This window comes from Hyposmocoma kahamanoa, unplaced genomic scaffold (genome assembly GCF_003589595.1).
Source record: "Hyposmocoma kahamanoa isolate Upper Pololo Valley unplaced genomic scaffold, ASM358959v1 120, whole genome shotgun sequence".
Classification (NCBI taxonomy): Eukaryota; Metazoa; Arthropoda; class Insecta; order Lepidoptera; family Cosmopterigidae; genus Hyposmocoma; species Hyposmocoma kahamanoa.
In genome coordinates, this window is record NW_020653415.1 from 900,475 (window position 1) to 926,240 (window position 25,766).

Here is a 25,766-nt window from a genome sequence, read left to right on the forward strand (position 1 = left end):
GTAAGGCAGATTCGCCTGAGAAGAATGAGCAAGAAACTCTAGGGGTTGCTCTTTGCTAATAACATTTGTACACATTCAACATTTACAATATTTTTTTTTATTAGAAACATCAGAGATCGAGACTACCTCCATGAGCTAAACGGGTTACTACCACGGATTTTTGTCATCCAAGTACGCAGAAGTTGTATAATAACCTTTAGTATAAAGTTTTTGTTTCACTATAGTTTTAAACCTCGTGAAAGGCAAATTTTGTATATCAACCGGAATCTTGTTATAGAAGCGTATTATGCCCCTTAAATGATTTTTTGACTTAGTAAAGATGACTATCAAGAAAAGCTAGTTTATTATTATTCCTCGTATTAATGTTATATCTGTCACTATTTTTCATAAAGAAATTACTATTCCTTTTAACATAAATTACATTTTCATAAATGTACTGTGAGGCTAGTGTAAGAATGTTAATTTCCTTAAACTTATCTCTCAAAGATACTTTGGGGCCCAGAGTGTAAATTGCCCTAACTGCACGTTTCTGCAGGACAAAGATTCTATTGATATCGGCGACATTACCCCAAAGAAAAGTGCCGTTTTAATAATGGCAACTGTAAAAATGAACTGAAATAAATATGTCACGGGGAGGTTTATCCATACGTTGCACACCCTGCTACGGCCACTGATGTATTTGATTTCGGTTCGTTAAGCGCAGGCCACACTGTGAACGAAGTTTGCTAACTTAAGCTCCGCATGCCACCAACTGTGCCAGCTGAGCTATCTTAGCTAGCTTAGCTCACGTAGTTGCATGCAAAGCTAAGCTACGAAAATACGTAGTAAGTAGTGACTTTGGATACGTGTGAGGGTGAAGGGCGGCAGAAGAGAAGAAGGTCACGAACGAAGGGGTGCTGCAACGTGTTGGTCGAAAACGAGAAGTGTTGAATAACATCAAAAGAGAAAACTGGAGTATCTGGGTTATATACTGAGAAACCCAAAGTACGCCCTTAAGCAATTAATAATCCAAGGCAAAATACAAGAAAAGAGAGGAGGAGAAAGAAGGAGAATGTCCTGTCTCAGAAATTTGCGACCGTGGTTCAATAGGAGCACTCGATCATTTTTCAGAGCTGCAGTGTCCAAAGTTCAGATTGTTATCATGATCGCCGACCTTCATTAGAAGATGGCATATGAAGAAGAAGAAGACGACGGGATCGTTGGGTTAGTTTAGTTAGCTCGCGGTGGGAACCGAAGTATGAAAAGATACCCCGGCTACGTGAACTAAGCTAACTTAGCTTCGTGGCCTGCGCAAGAGCATGGTTAAAACCAGCCTAGACGATGAATCACACCAATTACCTGATCTCAAACTAAGGAATTCCCTTTACTAAGAGTAACACATTAATGTAATTAATTCCGGGTATACTGCCCAGAATAGGTAGACCAGAATATTTAAACTAGTAGGTACCTACTGCCCCGAATCGAGTATTTCTCACCGAAGTCGATAAACTTGAGTCTGGAATCGATAAATCTTCATGCCGATGCGCTGCCATAGAATCAGAAATAATAAACAACAAACCTAATTAAACAGTGGTGTTTTGGCTAATTTGCTGCCAAATGTAAATTTATCTCAAATTGTAACTGGAAGCTCAAATAAACTATAATGCTTTGATGTTCTTCTTGATACAGGTGTAAACAATATAAATAATCTATACAACTGTATGACACATACACGCACACATGCAAAGACGCGTTTAAATAAATGCACTCATAAAGACCGGTACAGATGATATGCGTTTGACGCGCGTTAAGCGCGAAGTATTGTTATACTAAAAATAATGTAGGATGATCCCTGAGACATTTCATAAAAATCTACACAATATAACCTTGTAACGACGAGCACTAATTTACTTATTTTATAAACTATTTTCATAAGCCTTGCTTTTTAATGAATAGTTTTGTTTAATTAAATTAAAGTAAAAAGAAAAAGCTCTGAGCTCGCTTTCCCAAGCGACGGGACACGGCGACCTTTAGCAGCGATGCAAACGCGGTGCAGTCGTATCGATGTAATCACGCGGTTGTAGCGATGCAATCGAAAGAGAAACGTTGATGGTAAACGGCGAAATTAGCGCTTCTATTCCAGAGTCTGAAAGCATTTTTTTTAGCAGCGAAGTAAACGCGATGCAAGCACGCGACTGGATCGATACAAACGCGCGATTGCATCGCTACACTTGGGATATCCCTTTTTAAAAACAAGTTAGTCAAAACACTTTGAAAGTAACTAAAACGCTTACCGCGAAGAGCCAAGAGAAATAAGAAAAAACAAGGCGATTGGGTCGATGCAATCGTGCAATTTGTATCGATGCAGTCGCGCATTTGAATCGATACAATCGCCTATAAATCGCAAGTGTTGCGATGTGTATAACCGTAAGCCGTGTGTAACCATTCTTAAAAACTTCCACCTGGCAGTAAATGACTTAACTCCACTGTGGCAAGCCGTGTCATTTTAAAAAGTGACTTGAATGGTATTTCTGTTCTGTGTGCTAATATATATAAAAAAAATTTAAAACAAACTGTAGCCCAATAAAGGATGGAAAAAAATAATTGGTTTTCACGGTCTAAGCTGTAGCCGTTCAAAAGTGTAGAAGCCTTGATTGATTCACAATGTCCTCAACAAAAATACAAGAGAAAAATATTCAGGTAAATATATATGTATATTCCATTCTAAGTATATTCCTATATTCCCAGTTTATTGTATGTTTGTAATTTATTTCAAATTCGCACTAAGCGCGTTTTCTGCCTAATGCGAGCGGCAAACATTGGGATTACAATGCTCTGTGTTTGCCGCAAACAACAATTTTGAATAATAGAATAAAGACGTGAATAGTAGAGTTGCAACATTCGGTTACTATTCGGTATTCGGCCTGACTTTAGCTATTCGGCCGAATATAGAATACCTAAAAACAGTAGAGGTTTGTCTCTACTAGAAAAAATACAATAAATTATCATGTAACTTCTATTATTTCTTATATTATAATCTCGCGATAGCCCAATTTTTCGCTTCTTTCTTTAAACGATACGAACGAAAATTACTTATGTAGTTTATTCATGACTAAATAAACGCTAGTTAAGTCAACCAAGTACCTACTTATTATTCGCAAATCACAATAAAATTAACCAAACTGAAGTCTGAAGTGAAGTCAACTGTTACTTCCTTCATAAAAATTCGACTTAGAATTTTTATTATAAATTTGAAATCCAAATTAAAAAGTTGTACAAAATTATTTATTATAACTAACTGAAGTTAGTTACAATAAGTGTAAACTACACAGTAAATTGTACTTTTTCGATTTTTGTACGTGCGTTAATAAGGCCGAATATTTGGCTATTCCACTACGCTCCAGGTCGAATATTCAGACTGAATATACTATTCGTTGCAACACAAGTGAATATACATTTTTTTTTAGGCAAACGCGCACCATTCGTCTGCCATTTCGCTCAACATGAAGTGATATTGTGACCAAGTGCTTTTGTATTAAATTATAATATCCTATCACCTTATTAATAACGTTATTGCAAACATTTGGGTGCATGGCAGGGCACGGCAGTAAATATGTAAATTATAAAAAATTCACGTGAAATAGAAGGGCATAGAGGCTGTTCTTATACATTTTGTCTTCTGGCGTGTTTGTGCAACAAACACTCGAAAATTAAGGAGTCACCATAAACATATAGCCAATTCTATGTAAAAGCTGGAATTTTCACACGCAGATTTGTTTTTATTTTATTATTAAAGCTTTGAGTGACTCTGCAGCTGCTGTCGTGTCGAGCACCACCAGGCGCGCGAATTGTTCATCGTTCTGTTTGGAATATTTTAGTATGTATGGTAATCCGTTAACATTACAATAATTATGGTATGAACTTGATGCAGCAAATAAAGAACAGTCTGCAGACTATCCAACTTTTTATTTTTAACTAACTTCAAAAAGGAGGAGGTTCTCTATTCGACTGTCTTTTTTTGTATTTGTGAACCGATTTTCGTGATCCTTTTTTTGTTGAAAAGAGGGTACCTCCATAGTGGTCCTATTTCATTTTGAACAAAATCATCCACCTCTAAGGGTGGCTGATCACGCATGAACATTCATTTATATAAATAGCGATTAAATTTTACTTAAGGAGCAATTATTTTAATGGTTGGTTTTTGCTATTCTCCAATTCAAGGCGTTTCTCTCTCTCAATATACTTTGAGTAGTGAGATCCGATTTTTATTGTCAGTCTCCAGTGTCAAGTCCTGTGTAATGGCGAACTAGGAGATATTTCAATAAAACTTGGCAAATAGATGTAATTCCACGTACTTTTGAGGTCGATTTTTTTAGTACTCTGTACGGAGATTATTTATTACGATACCAAGTGACATGTCGAACAATTCGTACGCCTGGTGTTAAGCGACGCGCTTGTCCATAGCAGTTGCAATGCCACTCGGAACTTTAAATCGCAAAGAAACGCCTGGCACCCTGAAACATACGTTAACAAATCCCATGTGCTATGTGTAATTTCACCAGCACCCTTACCATTCCAAACCGAAATACAGTAATGCTCACATTACTGCTTGACGGCACGACAAATAGGTAAGATGGCAGTGCTTCCCTGGACGAACTCTGTCACAAGGAGTAGTACTACTATTAAAGAGAGTAGAACTATCGTGTTTGGATTATTATTCTTAACTTATTACTCATTAAATTGTTCTCGACGAGTTGTTACTGCGGTCGTGTCGCTTACCTTACCACCTTTTTTTTTTTGACGGGAGGAAATCTTTATGGATACCCCTGAGCCCAGGGAGACTCAGGTGTCGCGGTGTCATCCGCAGCGCCGCACTCGTGGCACGACGGGGATCGGGGATGGTTCCCTCCTCGCCACCTTGTGCAGGTAGTGACCGAAGCAGCCGTGCCCGGTCAGCACCTGCACAAGGTGGTACGACAGTGGCCCGTGGGACCGGTTTACCCACTCTACTAGGACAGGGCGGATCGCCTCTATGGTACGAGCGCCATAGGGGGATCCGCCAAGCCCTCTTTCCACCGGTCCCGCAACTTATCTTACCACCGGGCGCGCGACTTGTTCGACCCGTCATTTGGTTTATAAAGTACGTTCAAAATCTGTTTGTATCTTAGTTTGTACGATAGTATACAATTTATTGTATTTCAGTTGAGTGGTTCGAAACACAGAACAATAAATACAATAGAAGTGGTTCGTTAACGTCCGTAACGTGCTAACTATAGATCTCGAAAGACCTCCTTGAGCTCAGTCCGCCATTTTCGCTGTGTATGGTATGGTTGTGTCATTGTTTCGTGTAAATTCTCTAAAATTCTAGAAAAATGCCTTATTGTGCTGTTTTGGAGTGCAAAAATGATAGCCGTACCAAAAATCTACAGTGCAGTTCGGTGCACATTCGGAAACGGACGCGATCCACTACGCAGTGAGAATTATTATTATAATTCGAGTTTCGCGCGGCATATTAGCCCGCTGCGACAAAGTGGCAATGTGTTCCCAACACCTCATAGCCAATGAGCTTTTGGCGTTTATCCAACACGCCATGGATACAATAGACGAGGTCAGCATAGTGCAGATCTGCAAATCCAACTTCAACGAGGATGAGATTTGCAATGGCAAGATGCTGTTGTTACAGAGCCTCGGCAAAGCCGAACAGATGCCATCTCGCCGGAGGGATGGAGGCGTGACGAGTCTCCAGGATAATGCAATTCATATCATCGGAAAGTCTTATATTAATAAATTTTAAATTTTCTGTTTATTGATATAAATTTTTTGTTACAAGGAACGAAAGTAAAGCTTATGCCCCTGCAATATGGTCGCTTCTTTTTTGGAGAGCTAAATTTATAACTCGCAATTCGTTGTCGTTCAGCAATTAACCTCTAGATGGCGGCACATTGATTGAAATTGCAATATAACATCAAAACGTTGTTACTTGTAATAATAGGTATTGATGGTATTGAACTTTCAACGTTATGCCAAAAGGGTAAAGTTAAAATTATATTAACTATCCAGAATTTGTTATTTCTTTTTAAATTTGAAACTACGACCAATCAATATCAAGATTTTGTAGTGTTTCAAATTAAGAATGTGAGAGTTTTGGCGATATCGATTCCGATAGTAATCGAGGCATAAGGGACTTCCATTGTGTTTTTTCTTCCATGGGGCTAGGGCCTATTAGGATACCTAGGGTGCTAGGCACACACCTAAGGGAGCTAGGGTTCTTCTTGCCCTACCTTATTAAGTTCATTCTGTAGGCAAACTGTACAAGCTATGCATCGTTAGGGTAAGTTTCGATATGTCGGACCTAACGTAACTGTTTTTAAATAGAGAGTTTTAAACTCTACCTTATGCTATTTAAAACCGATATTTGACTACTTCTGACTTGCCGCATTTTAGTTAGTGAACGGCGGATATTAACTTGTTGCAGTATGTTGTTCTGTATCGGGTGGTTTTTAAAATTTTAATTTAATTTTTATTATGTAAGTGATATATTATGTTATTGTTCACACATTGTTCCAGTTAAAAGAAGAGCCTTCATCCCTGCCCGTGAACGTCAGGACACGAGGAATCGCAAAACAGCCGCGACGACTTAAGAAAGTATTCATTACCCTCATATTATTGGCATTATGCGCTACTTACTTCCTGGGTGAGATTCATTTTAATATTTAGAATTTAAAAATTTAGTCTTAAGTGAAACTAAGAGCACTTTCAAATTAGACATTTAAATTGACACCACTGTGGCGCTGCAGCCGCAACGTTACTAATTTTCATATATTATGCGCGCCACTTTTGCAGTCACAATTAAGCGTGAAATAACACAGAGAGCGGGTGCGGGTCGGTACCGCGGCGGGTCTAATTTGCACCCGTCCCGCGCCCGCGTTCGGTGTGTTGTCATCCATATAAATACACGGAATTAGACCCGCGTCCGACCCGCGGCCGCTCTCTATGTGTATCACGCTTAATTGTGACTGCAAAAGTGGCGCGCATATTATATGAAATTTGAAAATGAAGTAAAAATTAAGTGCTACAGACCCGCGGCTACCGCGCCACAGTCGCGCCATTGCAGCGCTTCTATCAACGTTTAATTTGAAGGCGCCCTAAGACGAGCACTACAACGTTCGATCTAGCCGTTTCTAACTACCGTGACGCATTGGCCATTGTGTCGGGTAATCATTTACAGTATTATATACCCATCGTGTAGATTACAATTTGATCTCACTATTCTTATTGGTTATTAGAAAAAGATCGCATTGTGTGAAGCGGGTCTTTTGAAAACAATTCGGCGTTGTAAGTGAACGGTAGTTTGCCTAATACGTAATTCAAGGGGTGTAACAATGACAAAAGCGAATTATACTATAATACCTGTTATAAGTATTTATAAGACAAGTAGTGCAATTCTCGCCTACACGTGTATCGCTCGAAGCTAAGGGTTGTCACATTATTATTTTAGTTGTACCTATTAAAATTAAGGTACTCATTACATTCTCGTGCTATATTAAAATCGGTCATTCTCGGACCAGTGTGCAGTGTTCACTACTGACCGATTAGTAAGTATCTCGATTATAGGAGTATTATCATGAAATAGAAATTATATGTATTAGTTGCTCATTTTTCTCTGGGGAATCCGCCCACTAATTAAGTAGTAGAGTTTAATCAATAAGACGATTTCAAGTGCAATTTCCTTATCTATGAAATAAAGATTGTTTGAGTTTAACGGAAATTCCATTTGATATACTCTCATTTTGACTAATTTTGTTTCGCTTTTGCATTGAACAATAAACGTACGTTATTTGTAAAAATTGAAGGCAATAAATGTTACAAAATACAATCTAAATTGATAAGTAAACCCTTAATTAATCTCAATCTCTCAAAGCTCAATAATTTTAAAATGATCTAATTTCAAAATTTAGTGTATGCCTTTGCAACAAGAATAATGAAACAACATTTGCGTTTGTTCGTAATAGACTTGATCGACTTCAATATAAACTGGAGACCACGTACAGTTGTCAAGTCAATCATGGAACTGAAGAGAAACAATGGTACTGATATGTTTTGAAATTTGTATACAAATCGATGGTTTTATGTTCCTTTTTTTATACCAATACCTTTTTCTTTATAGATTATGACGGTAAGTGAAAGTTTATTGTTGTTAGAATTTACAACAGCTGCGTTTATTACCAGAAAAAAATTATATACTAAGTTGCGTGATCTAATTGTTTTATAAACCACTAGTTAAATTATGTGTACTTGTGATAACTCTGTGCCATAACAAAAGAAAGCGTAAATACCAGTTCGAAGCAAAACGCAGGATCGGTTTTAGATGGTCGGGGAACTTACTTTACTTCCTGCTTTCCTACCTAGATCTATTTAAGTAGCAGTAGAGCTCCTTGTGAAAGAGTTCATCCAGGTTGGTACTGCCAAATTATCTATTTCTGCCTCCAAGCAGTAATGTCAGCATTATAGTGTTCTGATTTTGAAGGGTAAGGGTGCTAAAATTACAGGGGGTAAAATTACAGACACGTGGGACTTATCAAGTTAGGTCTCAAAGACAGGCGCAGTGGCAGCGTCCCTCTGATCTTTGCTATCTTGACGTACGCTATTTTTGCATAATGTTAGAATACCCATTTTCCTATATTATTGAATCAAGACACTCAAAATTTCTTGATTCCATTTATTTAGAACCGTGTGTTATCAAACGTTTTTATAGCTCTCGTGATTTAGAACTTATGATAAAATTGCCGCACACACTGATACGGAATTTACACTTATTATTGTAACTAGAGCAAAAGTAAATTAGTTTTTTCTATTATTACAATTTACTATAGTGTCGGTTGTTACGTGTTGTGGTTTGCGATTTTGAACTAAGTTGTGTTGTGAAAAAATTTGGGGTCACGCCATCGATATTTGAATCCTTGTCCTGCAAAAACAAGCTGTTAGAGTAATTTACAATGTGGGTTCCAGAGGGTCTTTGAGAGAGAAATTTACAGAAATTTAATATTCTTACACTAGTGTCACAGTACATTTATGATAATTTAATTTATAATTAAGTTTTTATTGAAAGTCCGGATGTTTCACCATGATGATATTCAATTACTTTTTGTGAAATTACTCCACTAGTTTGTTACAATTATTAATACAAAGATCGAACACTTAGAAAAAAACAAAGATGGCGCTACGGCAAAATAAGTCGTTATAAACCAAACAAAGATCCGACAGATACACGAAATAATGGCGATAATGGCTTTACGGTAGGTTTCGCCACTCGGGGGAAGTCTCTCCACCAACTTCCGTGCAGATGTACCTGGTTCGGTAGCCTTCAATAGATATTGGAACTTATCGTCGTCGTTAATAGGTGAATCTTGATGTATTTTTTAAACTGTGCCCAGAACCCTATCTAACTCTCCACTTTTTAAACAAACTGCTTGAATTCTAGTGCCGGTAGTTGGAATTTTCTTTTAATAGTGGACTTGTCAATTGGTGTTTTTATACTTTGGTGATTATGAGATGCTGACAATATTGACTCGCATTTAAATTTGAGGACACTAAATTGAATTTCACGATTGGTAGTTTCTTCCAGATCCAAAATCGATAGCAAGTCATCTTCTGTAATGGTGGTGTCTTCAAGTAACGCAGCTTTTAACAATTCATCATTTTTAAAAAGATGTCCCGCCTTTGTTTTTAACGCGCTAAACAGCCTTTCCAGATCAGGGCTTGCTTTTCCGAGAATCACGGCCTCGTTCAATTTTTTAATGTAAAAAATATAAATGTAAATGGTAAAAGCCGTGCGGTAAATCCTGAGGTCCTTTTTTAACTCTTCTACAGTCGTCACAATGAATGGGTTGTATTAAAATCATTAGAAAAGGGGTTGGCTGTTTAAATAGCCATGTATTTATAATAAGGAAAAATATCTACTGTCTTAAAGAAACGAAAAAACAATGAAACAAAAAGGAAGGATAAAAAAAAAAAATTACTCTGGTTCAAACTAAAACTAAAAGTAGTTCCGAACAACAAGCACATAGAAAAATTCGTGAAGTCCGCTGGTTCGTTCGGCTTAGTTGACATAACGTCTGCCACGGTGTGGTGGCAGACGTCGGTTCGAATACGGCCGAATCGAAGGAATTTCTAAGGAGTTTCTAAGTGTTCATGATCTTTGTACTAATAATTTAGTTTATGTTAAGAAGAATAGTATTTTGAGAAGCAATCTTTATGAGAAATAGTGACAGACATAACATTAATACGAGGAATAAAAATAAACGGGCTGTTCTTGATAACCGTCTTCACAAAGCCACAAATTGATTTAAGAAGCAATGTATATTTAATAATAAGATTCCAGTTGATATTAACAACCGGACGTAGTTAAACAAAAAGGATCCAATGCACATCCAGTCACTTTCGAGATATGGCAGTTTAAAAGTATTTCCCACTGTTGTTTTGTTTTCAAAACTTATGACATTAACATGACATTTCATGTAACTCCAGAGATATTTATATAAGTTTATATGTTGGATTTTTTTCCAAATCTAAGAGGTTGACTTTAGGAACCGTTTGGTACATATAACTAATATTTTATTCCTACATTCTATTCTTGTTACTGAGTAAAAAGCTAGAATGTTATTGAGTTTGTTATATAAGTAGTTCCCTAGGAAACAGAAAAATTTTCCTGCAAGTTTGGTCCTGTAAATTACTGAAGGGCAGACCGTGTGTTTCCTTCTTCTGTTGTTGTTTGTAGGATCAAATTTCAGTTTGGAGTGTTTGAGCAGAATCGTGTGTAAAATAAACAATTGACGTACCGTTAAGACTTTACAACGTTGGTATAGCTCAGTAGTAGGATACAACCGTGGAAGGAAGAGACTCACTTTCAGAATTAGCCTCTGGGCTCTCTCAAGTGGAAGTAATGTTGAAGCTGATGCTCCACCCCATATTGTGATGCAGTATGTCAAAATTGATTGGCAAAGTGCCAGATAAACCATCCTGACAATCTTGGGATCACTCACATGTCTTAAGTTTCTAAAAATATATGTAAGCTTACGGACTCTAACTGACAGGGCATTAATATGTTCATGGAAACTCAATGTATCATCAATGATAACACCCAGGTACTTGATAGAGGAGGATCTTGAAATTGTAGGACATGTACAGGGAACAAAGGACTGATGATGAGAATGGGCTATAATGTTAAACGTCTCATGTTCAGTAGTGGGTAACTTTCTAGCTCTGAAGGTAAGGTACTTTGTTTTATTTGTATTAAGGGTAAGTTTATTGTGCCTTAACCAGTTAGACACTGCATCAAATCCCTTTTGGGCCTTCCCATAAACCTCTTCCCAAGTATCTCCTTTAAATAGGAGAGCAGTATCATCTGCAAATGAGATAATCCGGCCTTCCCCGAGATCTAGATCACAGAGATCATTCATATACGTTAGGAAGAGGGTTGGTCCCATCACACTTCCCTGAGGAACACCGTTTTGGATGGGGAGGTCGTCACTGAAATTCTGATTAATCCTTACTCTCTGATATCTGTCAGTCAGATAACTCTGGAATAGTTTGAGTTGTAAGCCCCTCACTCCCAGGCGTTCTAGTTTTTGCAGCAAGAGTGGAACTGAGACTGTGTCGAATGCTTTTGCTAGGTCCAGGAAAACTACGATTACCTTATTTTTTGCGTCGAGATTAGTAACTATATAATTTGTCAGTTCATGAATTGCTAGGTTGGTTGAGCGACCTGACCTGAACCCATATTGAGAACTCGATATTAAATTGTTTTTATCTAAATAGTTCGTGAAACGAATGCAATGGAACAATTGCATGTTAAATTTGTGCTTGTTAGAAGATAAGTGTAGTTTGATTTCATGCTGAAATCATGATCTTAAATTATGACTACTAAAAACACACTAACAAACTACAAAGAGATACTACGTATTGTTTCTTTGGAAAAATGACTGTTTATGATTTTTATGATTACAACCACAAGTTAAAGTAATCGTTACCGCGTACGCCTTCGGCACATGTCACGACAGCATTGACTATGAAAACGCAACGAAAGTTTTTTAAGGCAACAGCTTTAAAAAATATACTCTAGAATTTAGAATATTGATCTGAATATCAAAATACTTCTTTTTTTGTCTAAGAATATGTTTTCTTAAAATACACCCAAGAAATTTTGAATTCATTTAAGATTATTTAAATTTGATGTAAGAGGTAAAAATTTCTTGATGTAAGTAATGTTAGTTAGAATATAGTTAAGAGTAAAATTGTACCAGAAAAAGATAAGCAGTATTTTTGTAATGAGAATGTTTTATTACTTTTAATAAATATTTTTTCAGAATTAGCTAATATTTTGAGAAATTGATCTAATAGAATTACTTTCTTTCTGTGTACGAACTGATAACAATAGATTCCCATAAATCACGCTTATTTGGTTGCCAGGACATTTACGCGAATTTGATTTGGCGACTAAATTACCGAAATGGAGACTCATAATCAAATGCTAGTTACGCGTAATTACACTATCCCCGACGATATTATGCCAAGTCGGATCCGTTTCAGTTTATACTTGTAATCACTAAGTAGAGGTAGAAAAGTAATCTCCGTTGTCTATTTTAAATAAAAAATTATACTGGCCACTTACAAATACAAATAGATAACGTACACACTCAACATAGCCCCGCACTAGGGAAACCCTGTGTCGCGGGTGCCATGGACACACACATAGACAACCACAAATTACACCCAAACTCACGAGAGAAATAATTGTAGGCCATACAACTATTTCTCCCGGCCCGGGAATCGAACCTGGGACCTCTGCGTTAGGAAGACCGGCGCGTTGTTTTATTGTGTAGGCAACTTTAGATTTTATTGTAAAGGAATAGTGAATACATAACACAATGAATCATAAAATTTTTAACCGACTTCAAAAAAGGAGGAGATTCTCAATACGACTACATATATAATCTCCTCCTTTTTTGTCGTTTCGGTTAAAAAGTTTATATGTATATAAATATTTTTATATTACTATATAATATATAGTAATAGTTGCACTATCGATTTAGTCGTCTTCACCGGAAAATAGTCGAATATATTACTAATTTAGTGATTATTAATTAAATGTTCGGTGTCTGAAAAAAGGTCATCTAAATTACGGAATGTATAAAATTAATACTAATCGATCCTATTATTAATTTCATACCAATCAATCCTGTTTCTATTACGATATTTGATCAACATTAAAAAAATAGTAACAAGTAGTAACTAGTAGATAAGTAACAATTTCAATTCACAATCGATATTTGATCAACAATGAAGAAGTGAAGTGTTTGAAATCAACAATCGAATTATTTCGATTACGTTTATAATCGAATAATTTGATTATTTTTAGTAACTATCGCCCATCGCTATATCACATTGTGTAAAATTTGTCATGCAAACTGGGCAGTGTTGAAGATATGATACGCCATAACGATATAATATAAACGTGGACCCGACCGTGGACCGTTGGGAGACGCCAAAAAGATAAAAAAAATATTTCTGCCGTACTTATCTAGCACGTCCATCACCATGCCATTCTCCTTTTTTTTTTTTATGATACCAAGTGGTGGGACGAACAAGTCGAGCATCTGGTGGTAAGCACGTTCAAAACCGGAACGCAGTAACGCTCACATTACCGCTTGGCGGCAGAAATAAGTAAGGTGGCAGTACTTCCCTGGACGAACTCTTTCACTAGGAGCTCTGGTGCTTCTAAAACTTTCAATTATCGGGAGACAAGATTAAGTAGGGCAGGGTTCCACCCGTTGGAGTAGAATTCCCTGCTTGCATATTTGTTCCTTGAGCGCTATAACTTGGGCTTTTTTAAGGCAATATCGAACAGATGTATAGGTGTAATCGTCATTTGCCGTCAGAGGAGATGGAAGTCAAAAGTGCACATATTTTACCCTAAAAAATATTATTTTGTCCTCACCGAACAATAAGGTTATTGCCTTGCCGAATAGTTCTGTTGGCAGTTCTTTGTTTTTTTTCAGAGAGGTTCATCTCATCCTCTTGAGCAGATTAATCGTCATGCAGGAGTCGCAGACTTTTTTGTTGTAAGGGCTCATGCACACGGCGTATTTTATACGCGCCGTAAGCGTGCGTTATCTGCGCGTATACACGCCGCAGACGCGTTGTCGTCGTGCGTATGTATCGCTCATTTTAATAAGAGATAGTTTCAGTTGTTACTTAATTTCTGTTAGTTTTTGAAATTAAGCAAATACATGACATCCTACTACTACTACTCCAGTGGAGTACTTATTATTATATAAGCTTCTTCTTCTTTCTTTGCGCGCGTTTTAATCGAATCACTACAGCGCGATTGCGGCACGTATGCGCGCAAATGTCGTTGCAGCGCGTACTGGTACTTCCTAACTGGCCGGTGTCTCCGGAAGACCAGTGTTGGGGTGTTGCAATATGCCTCGACTAATGCTGAGTAGACGTCGGTTTAGCGTTATATTTATATCTAGGCTTAAGAATGTAAAATTTGTAAATTGTAATATGGCATAATTATGACGCTAATAAACAATTTTTCTTTCTTCTTTCTTTTAAATGACGCGCACCATAGTCACGTGTTCGCGATACGCGATACGTCGCGCGTCGGCGCTTATAAAATACGCTGTGTGCATAGGCTCTTACACTTCTTCCGTCGGCGACAAAATGCTTTATACAATATTGCGGACTCATAAATATTGATGTCAGTGCAAAAACAAGCAGACTCCATACTTGATTATGAGTCTGCTTGTTTTTATGGCGGATGTTTTTGATCGAGTTTGGTGTACTCTTTAAACGGTGTCGTATATTTGATACTTGGCTCTTGTTTTCACTAATTAATGTTCAATTTACATTGCTGCGTATTGGAATGGAAGGAATTCTTCGTAACGAAATTTTACTTAACATAATGAACTTTATGTCAATTGTGTAACGTACAAACTTGATGCGATACGGGAATTCCTGAGACTGCGTAAGGATTTAACGGAAAACGGGTGACCTGTTTTTTGACTCGTACCTATCTTGTTACTAATAAGTTATACAAATCGCTACCATTGGAAAATTGGACGACGCCGGTGGCCTCACGGTTTATACTGAGGGCGTTGGATGAGAAGGTCCCGAGTTCGATTCCCGGTGAGATCAAATTGGAAAATGAACTTTTCTAAATTTATTCCGGTGTGGGTGTTTTCGGAAATGCCATACAATGAATTCCGTTGCTCTGGTACTCATAGTGAATTCCCTAGTTTGAGACCAGGTAATTGGTGTGGTTGTACAAACACTAAAAGTGGCAAAACAAAAACTCAAATGTACTGGCGATGTTTAGAAGTATACTGCGTATGGGAATGTGAGTGCTAGAAGAGAAAAGGACCGTAGCAAGTCCAGGTTTATTGACTGTGCTTGCCACATTGGGAGATAGGCGACATTATGACCTTGATATGCAATTGATTACAAAACTTAGGTTTCTCATATACCCTACGTGCGAGCTCAATGACATGTTGCATAAACTGTCATTGTTCTGTACAAAAACCATTATTATATTACTCAGTGTTATTCCGTGACCGCCAAAACAATAATTAGACGTCGTTCGTGACATACGGCGGTATGTCAGCCAACGTTCAAAAAATTTGCACGATGCATTAACAGTGTTATATTATGCGAATTATTTCATGTTATTATCGACTCTCAATCAATAATTCATTCACTCATTCATTCGATTGTGGTTTGCATACAAAAAATATCGAAGTCGGCAGTTTTTCCACACACATTGTGCATACTTTGGAAGTAGTGTATTGGATGTACGTAGATAGGAACGTAATTTATTTTTCATCACACTTGCTCGTAAACATTGTCATGACATGCAGGCAAAGTCGACCGTAATGTCCTAAATTATGCCTACGGGCTTTTTCATAATATTATCTATCGCCTTATGGATTTTTTACGTCAAGACTAAGTAAAAAGTTTTTTGCTCGAACAATCTGAAGGTATATTTAAAAAAAAACTAAACATTTGCGATTGAATTATATGCTTACTAAATTTATTGCGTGAATTCAAATTCTGCAGTATTTTTAGAATTTGGAAATTATTTATTTTAGATCTAATGCATTGTGGCTACATGCGTCCGTGCCTTCTAGTTGTATTACCTATGGAAGAATAGATGGTAATCTTTTTTAAAAAAAACCTCTCCATTTGCCAATTCCGCAAAGGTTGTGTTGTGGCGCGATATTTATTCATACAAGAAATAAATTATCAAGAAATAAAATAATAGTGTCTGTTTCCTCGCAAATGTGATGAAAAACATTGTAAGTAGCACGGGCGGTAAAAATTACAAATATCGAGTCATTAAAGCCCTCAGCGTTCGACTTCGGGCTTACAACAAACTCTCGTTAGTAATTTCTTAATTTACCGCCCGTAGTACACAATGTACTATTAACTGAACGAAACTATTCTACTGAAATGTAGTAAATAATTAACAAAGAACCTGATACTTTATTTAAGTAAAATAAATTTTTGTCACGGCGATTTTACGCCGCGCCCCGGTCTAATTCATCGGGGACAGTGGCGTGGAAAATCATATGTGGCGGCGGCGCGAAGCGCATAACACTAACTAAGTGAACTATAAATACGGAAGTTTTATTTGTATTGTATACAATCATTTATTTTTAAGAGAAATTTCTTAGAAAAACAATGACACTTGTGTTCAATTATTACAGGAATTTATATTGGTAAACTATCAAAGAACAATGCATTCTATGAATGTGAACCGTCAGTTTCAACGACAGTACAATCGCATTTGATTAGTGATATTAAAGTGCGAAGGGCGTGTTTAACATTTAGACTTAAAACTTAGATTCAAAAATGTCGACGACTGTACAGCTACGTCAGACGTACAGTTGTTACTTGTTATAGTCAGTTGTGGCTACTAAAGGCTACAAGCCGCTGGTCGTGTGAAAACAGTGTTTTGATAATAGTGATAAGAACTGTGATATTTTTTTGTTTAAAAGTTTTGGTATAAAAAGCGTTTAATTTGTGTGCTATAACAATACATTTTTTTTTCAATACAATTGCCATTTTTCTATAACGGTGAATTGTAGTGATAGTAATCAATTTTCCGCTAGTTTTCAGCACTTATAAATTTAGTTCTTCCGTCATATTTTATTTCTTTTTTCCGGTACATTTGCATTTTATTCTACTCAATAGGAAGGAAAAATTAAATTGAAATTTTATATCTTTAACCCGTTCATGGACGTTACAGCGTTTACCGTAAAATTATTTTTTTATAACACCAAGTGACGGGACGTACAAATCGTGCGCCTGGTGGTATGCAAACATTTTGGAACCCGGTTTTCAGCAAAGAAAAACCCGGGTCTTTGGGATTTTCGGTTTTGTCTTAAAACTATTAAAACATAAATTTGTAACTCATAATGTCATCGTGTCATGATTAGTAATGATAAATAAACGCTAGGAACTCTGGTAGGTACCTGACTATCGTGTAGTAATGGCGTCCGCAAGAAGGGTGCAGGTAACCTTTGGGTAGTTCGAGTGAGTAAGTGTGCGGGCGCGAGCAGTATTATAGCAACAAGAACTTTTAAAAAAATATTTGTGGTTTGACGTTTTCCTTCCTGGGCAGTGTTGCAGTTGAGTCGGTAGATTCAGGGAATTTTACGAATGTTCAGCAAGCTAAAATTTGGCTAGAAACACTATATATGTAGAATCACATTGAAAAAGAAGGTGTTTAATTGCTTGTCTCTAAATATGCATATTTATTTATAAAAGTGTTTTAGATTAGTTTTTTGTCTCTCATTGAAGCTGTGAAGTCTGTAAATAATAAATATAATGTACAATACTTTGATTTGATGTGTTTTTTAGTTTTAAGTAATGACACTTTTAAGGAATTATTCGCGTGGCAACTGAAAAATACCCGAAAATATCGAATAACCCGATTAAAGACCGAAAAATTCGGTTTTTAAAATCACTCGAGTTTTGCATGCCCTAATGGTAAACGATGCACCTATCCATAACAGTTGTACTGCCACTTAGAGCTTTTAATCGCAAAGACACACATCTGCCACTGCGTCCGTTACCCTGAGACATAAGTTGACAAGTCCCATGTGCCTGTAATTTCATTAATATCAGAATATAGTAGTACAAGTACCAACTACGGGCTTTACAGTGCGATTTCCCAGTGTTTCCTGCGTTGTTGCCGCCCACTGCTTCTCCATAGAGAAGTATCAACAACGTACTGACAAAATCCGATGATTATACATTGAATCAATATAAGCACTATGACACAAAGAAAAGTACTGACATTTTTGGTACTATTTGAGTATTGTCCATGAACGGGTTTTGAGGTTCGTTCTTGTCATCGTGTATAGGAATGCTTGCAATATTTCCGCTATTGATGGCGAGATGTATTCTTTGGCGGAAGTAGCTGCCAGCTTTCTTGTCACTTTTAGTCACATACAACTTTTTTTTTCCAGTGTTATCCTTTTCAATCAAAAATGAAATGAATGTTATATAGCATTTTCAAATTCAACTGTCAATGGTCGATATGGAAACATCTACGTCACCACGTAGCTGTTTTTTTTATTAGCTAGGATGTACTTAGTACAGTACCTAGGGCTAGCACGATAGGGCGCGACTACGCGAGAGCGACATAAAGCGCGATATCTCTATGCAAGTATAGCCGTACTGCTTTCGAAAACCGAACTTTTTCCGTTAACCTTATTATTATTTTTTCGACTATAGTTTTCAAATATTTTTGTGTACGCATACAATATTACTACTTACTCATTTGTAAACCGATTTCGATATTTTTTTTCCCGTTTGAAAACAGAACAGAACATTTCGATACCTCCAATGAACACTATCTTTTTTTTTTGGTCATTTTCTGTTATTTCTGTAAACAGCCATATTTATTTACCAATATTAGATTTCCCGAATTTTGTGAAAAGAATAAAGAAACAAAAAGCAAAATAAAAACAAAACAGGTCCAAAAATTGAGTTGGCGTGTTGTTAATAATAATAATAATAACGCACACACTCAACATAGCCCCGCACTAGAGAAACCCTGTGTCGCGGGTACCATGGACACACACACATAGACAACCACAAATTACACCCAAACTCACGAGAGAAATAACTGTAGGCCATACAAATATTTCTCCCGGCCCGGGAATCGAACCTGGGACCTCTGCGTGGCAGTCCGGCATGGTAACCGTTCGGCCACGGAGGCAGTTAAATTTTTAATAAAAAAGTTAATTGGAGGTATCGACTTATGAAGTAAGCAACGTTTTTTTTTAAATTGTTTATATCAATAGCTCAATGGTTTCAATTAAAATCGTAATATATAATGTTGTTGCGCAAGTTGCGCTAGTATGACATGAACTGTGTGACACGCACATTATCATTTGTTTTGAATAACCATGTTGGATGTCAATTTAGTAGCAGTAAACCTCCTTGTGAAAGAGTTCGTCCAAGGAAGTAGGGGAGAGCGGGGCTAAAAGTGCCGATTTTCAAACTACCTTAAATATTACGTAGAGTATGTGCTATTAATATAATTAAAGCTAGTTCATTATTTGGTAAATATATTCTATTTTCAAATTCTGAAAGACTTTTGGGTGCACATTAAACAGTTTTTTTTAAATTAAATTTTATATACGAAAAGTCAGAAAGTAACAAATTGCCCCCGCTTGGGGCTAGTTGTTATCGCGCTGGGGCAAGTTGTTACTAGGTCTATAAGAGGAATGTTTGATGAAGAAAACAATTACTTGAATAGTTAATAATATATTTAAATATTAAGCAACAATATTTTAAAAGTAACGAGTAACTTTGCCTATATACCTAAATTTAACAAAACAATTATAAAAAAAACTTTTTTGTGTTTTAATATCTTGGAATAATCAATGTGCTATTGTATAACACCTATAAACTGTACTATTAAACATTATCTTTGTATCAAATTAACACCTTAATAAGGTAATCAGTCTCAAATTAGGAACGTACTAGTTACTTTAATTTATAATAAACCTTTGATGGACCTTTTATAAAATATTTAAGAACACTTATATAAGTCATCAAATGACTTGTCTGAACCACAATTTGGGCACACATATATATGAATAAATCACAATTTGTACAACATACATAATCACTATTGTATGACACCTATAAATTGTACTATTAAACGTAATATTTGTCTCAAATTAACAGCTAAATGAGCTAATCAGTCTTAAATTAGGAACGTATGAGTTTAATTTATAATCAGACTTTGATGAATCATTTACATAATTGTTAAGGACACTTAAAACAAATCATCAAGTGACTCATCTGAAGCACAATTTAACAAATCCCTTTTTTTTTGACATCTGGAATGGACCCAATTCTTACATTCTAGGCACTGAACCCATTCTTCACCAGGACGAGAGTTAGAGTAGCTGTCGCAACAGATGATACAATAGTATTCCAAACTATCCTCTTCATCAGAACTTTCGTCCTTATTTTGTAGAACCTGTCGTTTAGCGAACTTCCCCTTTCCCTTACCTTTGCACTTCCATTTTCCTTTAGTTTTACCTTTATCTTTACACAGTTTCTCTACATCTTTCTTCCTTTTCTTGGATTGTTCTTCCGCCAGGGCTTGCTTTTCTGGAGTATCTGTCAAAATTGCAGTTTTCCTTATGCGTCGTTTATTTCCAATCCGCGGTGGTGCCTTTGGAAAGGGCCTGACTATTTCCGGGGAGAAACCAACAGGTATTTCTGTACAGGACTTCGGTGGTAATCCAGCCCAAGATGGTCCTGGCTCATCCCAAATTTCTCTATGATCAGTAAGAGGAGCATTTTTGTCATTGCCATCACTGTTGTCCGGGATCAGAACAGGTGCTTTGGATTCATCTGATGCAGGCAAAGGGCGATCCGTGACAAAAGACGGAGCGAAGTCCTCATCAGAAAATATGTCGGGATTTAAGGGCCAGATACCAGTCTTCCTAAAAGAGCCCATTATGTTGATGGGAGTTGCAGCTAATGGCAGCGCATATTTGACAATTTCTGGTATCTCATATATAGACATAGTCTTGCCAGGGTTGCTACGTAGCCAATTGTCCTGGGCTTTCGCACAGTAATTTTTGAATGGCGCATTTACTCCAACATCCAATGGTTGGAGACGGTGGGTGCAATGTGGAGGAAACGACAGCATAACAATTGAGTTTGCTTTAGCTTTCTCTACCACATTGATATCGACATGAGATTGGTGGTTGTCGAGTAATAACAAAACCGGATCTGTAGGAGTAGGTCTGGTATGTTTTATAAAGTGATCTATATATATGAGAAACTCTTTAGCTGTCATCCAGCCAGAGCTGTTTCCTGCACCGATGGATTCCGGTGGCCCACCTTTTATAAATATATCTTTATATTTCAGTCTTGGGAAAATAAACATAGGAGGAACTGTATTTCCCAATGCGTTTGCTGCCAGCTCCACAGTAACTAAAGTGCCTCGTTCTGAAGATACGAGTGCTCCAACTTGCTTAGCGCCTTTTTTTGCTAATATTTTCCTGGGTTTTAACACTGTGGTAACTCCGGTTTCATCTAAATTGTAGATTCTTGAGGGTAAAAACTTGTAAGTGTCCAATACTTTGCACAGCTTTGTGAAGAACTCGTTGACATTATATCTATTAAAAGATGTTGCTCTGCTTGCACTTGTCGATTCTGGTGTCCTAATCGAAAGCTCAAGATTTCTTTTCAAGAAGCCTGTTAACCAATCTCGGCCAGCTGATTTGTTTTTATGCCAAGACGATGGTATATCAAGCACATTAAATCTCGTTGCACATTCGTATGCCAATTTTTTAACTTCATCTGGTAATAGACCAAAAAATATTGAAGAACATTTAAGTAAATACTCTACCATCTCTTTTTCCTGTTCTGGACTAAAAACCAATCTCACTTTTTTATAGCCAACTTTCGGATGTTCTCCCGACTTCAACTTCTTTACAAATCTGGACAATGTCATATGACAAATATCCAGTTCCTTAGCAACAGTTTTAATTTTTTTCCCATCCTTGATTACTGCATCTGCTGCTCTTTGCATCAGTTCTTGAGAAATAGTACCTCGACTCGATTTTCTCTTGTAATTCCGCATGCTGCAATAAAATAACCTCAATTAGCACTTCTTTTCTACTTTCAATTCATTGGGGTTAGTTGTTCCGGGTCACAACATGCCCCAAAGAAAAGTAACATCTAGCCCCAAATGACATGCTTCCACGTAAAGCAAAATGATAGGTTAGGTTATTAAACAAACTTAGTTTTGACGTTAGCATATCAATACTAGCTATATTTTTACACAAACACACAAATAAACTAAAGGCTAACAATCAAAGTCGGTGAAATTAACCAAAAATAACAAATATAAAAATATTTACTCACGTAGATCAGAAGCATACACACTAACACAGCTACACCATAAGATGGCACTGGCCGGACTAATATGGCGGCCGTCGGTGCGCTGCATCGTACCATTTTACGACGCACTCTGAACATATATTTATCTCTTTTCTTCTTGGAGCTATTTCAATCGGAACAACTTACCCCGGTAACTTTTAGCCCCGCTCTCCCCTACTATCTATTTAACCGCGTTTTGATTTTGAAGAGTAAGAGTTCTGGTGAAATTACAGGCACATAGGACTTTTCATCCTATGTCTCTGGATGACGGGCGCAGTGGAAGAGCCCCTCAGATCTTTGCGATTTAAAACTGAGCGGCGCTGCCACTATTATGAACAGGCGTGTCGCTTGCCACCAGGCGCACGACTTGTTTGTCCCGTCACTCGGTATTAAAAAAAAACCTCAACACCGGCGAAATCTAACAAGGGCACCGCCATAAGCAAAAAGAACTAAGTTGGAATTTTACGGAACGAAAAAAATACTAACACCTGAAAAATATCGAGTGCAAAAGTATGGATATTGAAAGGACTCGATATCAAAAATATCGATAGTTTTTCCGTGTCCCTACCCTACGTATAGCATGCCCTTTTAGCGAAAGTCCAGTAGCGTCCTTGCCTGACGGGACGTCCTCAGGTCCGCTACTTATAATTCATTACACAAGGGTTAAGAGGTTTCAGCTGGCCCTTCCGTCAGATGAGAGCAGGCAACTGCTAAGTGTCTTTTGAAAAAAAGATTATGTGAGCATATCTGCGCAGCTCTAAGAAGCATCGTGGAGTCACGTCTTTATTGGAACGGCCACACGGAATCACTTAACAGCTTTGGGACGTAATAAGTACGTAGTGTCTAGTATGCTTTGTGTCCGGTAATGCATCTGTCGCTCTCGTCCTTTGGAATTCTACTTGGGCCCTAAGTCTTCTAATTTTCTTGAAACCATTGGTCATTGTAATTCCACCGAGACACCACTGAGATTACATTGCAATTATGATAATATTTGTTGTTCTGCTAAAATATAGTTGCAATGGCAGTTGAGTCTCAATAGAGTGTCAGAGAAATGGCAGTGATGACATTCATTCGTTCAACCACGTACGATCGATGTGGCCTTTTTTAAATTACTATGCATATTTTAATTTTTATCTCGTTTAGTGATAAATAAAGTTTTATTCAAGTAACCCTGACTCACAAGCACTTTTGAATAGTCAAAACATCGAGTGTATAACCAGAAATAGAGACGAAATAAGGGCCATCCATCCCTGGCAACTTATCAGGCAAATGGGCCTTATATCACTTTTAAATATCAACTCTCGTTTGCACTGAAATCACAAATTAGAAAGCTGGGGTACCTACAGCGCCAACAACTGACCTATGTGTAAGTCTCCGTATATTTCAAAAATATTCAGTATTTATTGTAATAAAGATAATATCTCTAATTATGAGGCGCTTTTCTATTCGGTGGTGTAGGAAAAACAGCAAAACATCTAATTAAAAGACAAACGTAATCACATTTCATCGGTAATTAAATATTAAATATGTAATTTTTCAATTTTTGTCCATTATAGAAAAGCTCAAGTTAAACTGGTCGATTTGAAGTAAAACAATTGACGACACCTATCAATTGTCGGAGCGCAGTTGTCACAGTAATGATTTGGCAGAATTGTTTTCAAACAAATTAAATGACTTACCGTCTCTATTTCTGGTTATATACTCAATGAGTCAAAATCAGTCAACAATTTAGTCTTCATAATAAATATATATAATATTAATTACGTCACTATAAAATCGACGTGTCGTCAACTCGCCATTGAAAGGCAAAACACCAAAAATTTCAAAGTCAACTCGATGGCTAGCCGCTCACAATAATACCAAACGTACAAAATCCTGCCATTGACACTCCGACACACAACTGAGATGAAATTAGCATATTTGGGATCCTGGTATCTTGAAATATACCAATTAAAGCAGCTAAAATTAGAAATTTGCTGAATTCGGCCACGTCATCGAAACGTCATTGAGCAAGCCATATATAATCCAAAACCTTTTCCAAAGAAGGATGGCGAAAGCTGATCCAAAATCAACGAAGTGCCGTTCATATACTTTGATACTATAATTTTACGTTTTGGTTTATAACTAGTTATTAATATATTTTTGTATGTTTTTAGAAGTCCAGAGCAAAATTGTAAAACAATGTATGTTAGACTCGACCATAGATAGATTAGGTAACTTTCTTGTATGTACGTTTCATATTAAACATAATTGAATGTTTACTTACCTAAAGTACTGGTTATTTTGTAGTACACACATAAAACGTTAAAACTATAAAATACCTAATCAAATAGTCAAGTAAACAATAATGACATAAAGTAAAAAATAAAACACAATGTGACAAAAATGTTTAGACAATATTTAAATGAGAGTACGAAAGTTAGCAAAGGAACGTTTTGCCAATGCCACTTTGAAAATAAGAACACTGTGCCCATTTGCGGCAGATTTCTGCCATTTGGGCAGATTTAATTTTATTAATTTTCGTTGCGACAGAACATGTTAACGTTGTACTAAATGTGCCAGAGTTTGGCAGATTTAGGAATATTCAGCAAGCTCTTTATTATTTTGGGGAACAAACTGAAAACTTGTTGTTTTTTCAACTATGTAACGCCTGCTTCTACATGCTGTACTCAATTAGCTTTTCTCTTGGTCTCTTTAATGCACGTCGTCAAAAACATTGGGTCACAAAATACACGGGATGGCGCCATCCTTCTTTTTAATCGTTTTTTATTAACAATTATGAATGGGAAATAAATAAGAATAATATTAGTAATAAGCGAACGAAAATACATAAACAGGATAAATAAAATTGCTTTCTTATCTTTCTAATCATTGAAACATGTATACACTGTGTTATATTGCAATTTGTGTGGAGTAGTGTTTTGTTATTCCAAACAAAATTACAACCGTGAATTATTTTTCTTTTTATTGACAATACAGGGGTTAACTAAATGCGATACAACTGAAAGGTATAATTAATAAATATCTGTGCTAGACAACCACATCATTTAATTATCCGTCAAACTATGGAATCCCTTGCACTAAAAGTAGTAGAGCAATGAAATTAACTCCACAGCACTATCCGGAACACCCAGTCAGGAACTTTAGAACAGCTAATTTTCCAAATTGGTTCTCTCTCTCCATCTCTTCGTCTAGCACTTATAGAAATTGCCTGCTTACCAGTGTTCTACAGCAGATACCACGAATAATGTGCGACGTTGCATGATGTCATTCCATCATCCCTTTTTCTTCATCGGAGTACTAGG

General features: G+C 36.8%; 1 protein-coding gene across 2 annotated transcripts in view; it reads left to right on the forward strand.

The window, feature by feature from the left end:
* The window catches only part of LOC113240092 (ectonucleoside triphosphate diphosphohydrolase 5-like), a 57,545-nt gene that overhangs the window by 10,424 nt on the left and 21,355 nt on the right, over positions 1–25,766 (forward strand). For both annotated transcript variants that reach the window (XM_026477309.1, XM_026477308.1), the window contains exon 2: positions 6,547–6,673. In XM_026477309.1, coding sequence (XP_026333094.1) covers positions 6,547–6,673 — 127 coding nt within the window. The remainder of the gene's footprint in view (positions 1–6,546; positions 6,674–25,766) is intronic.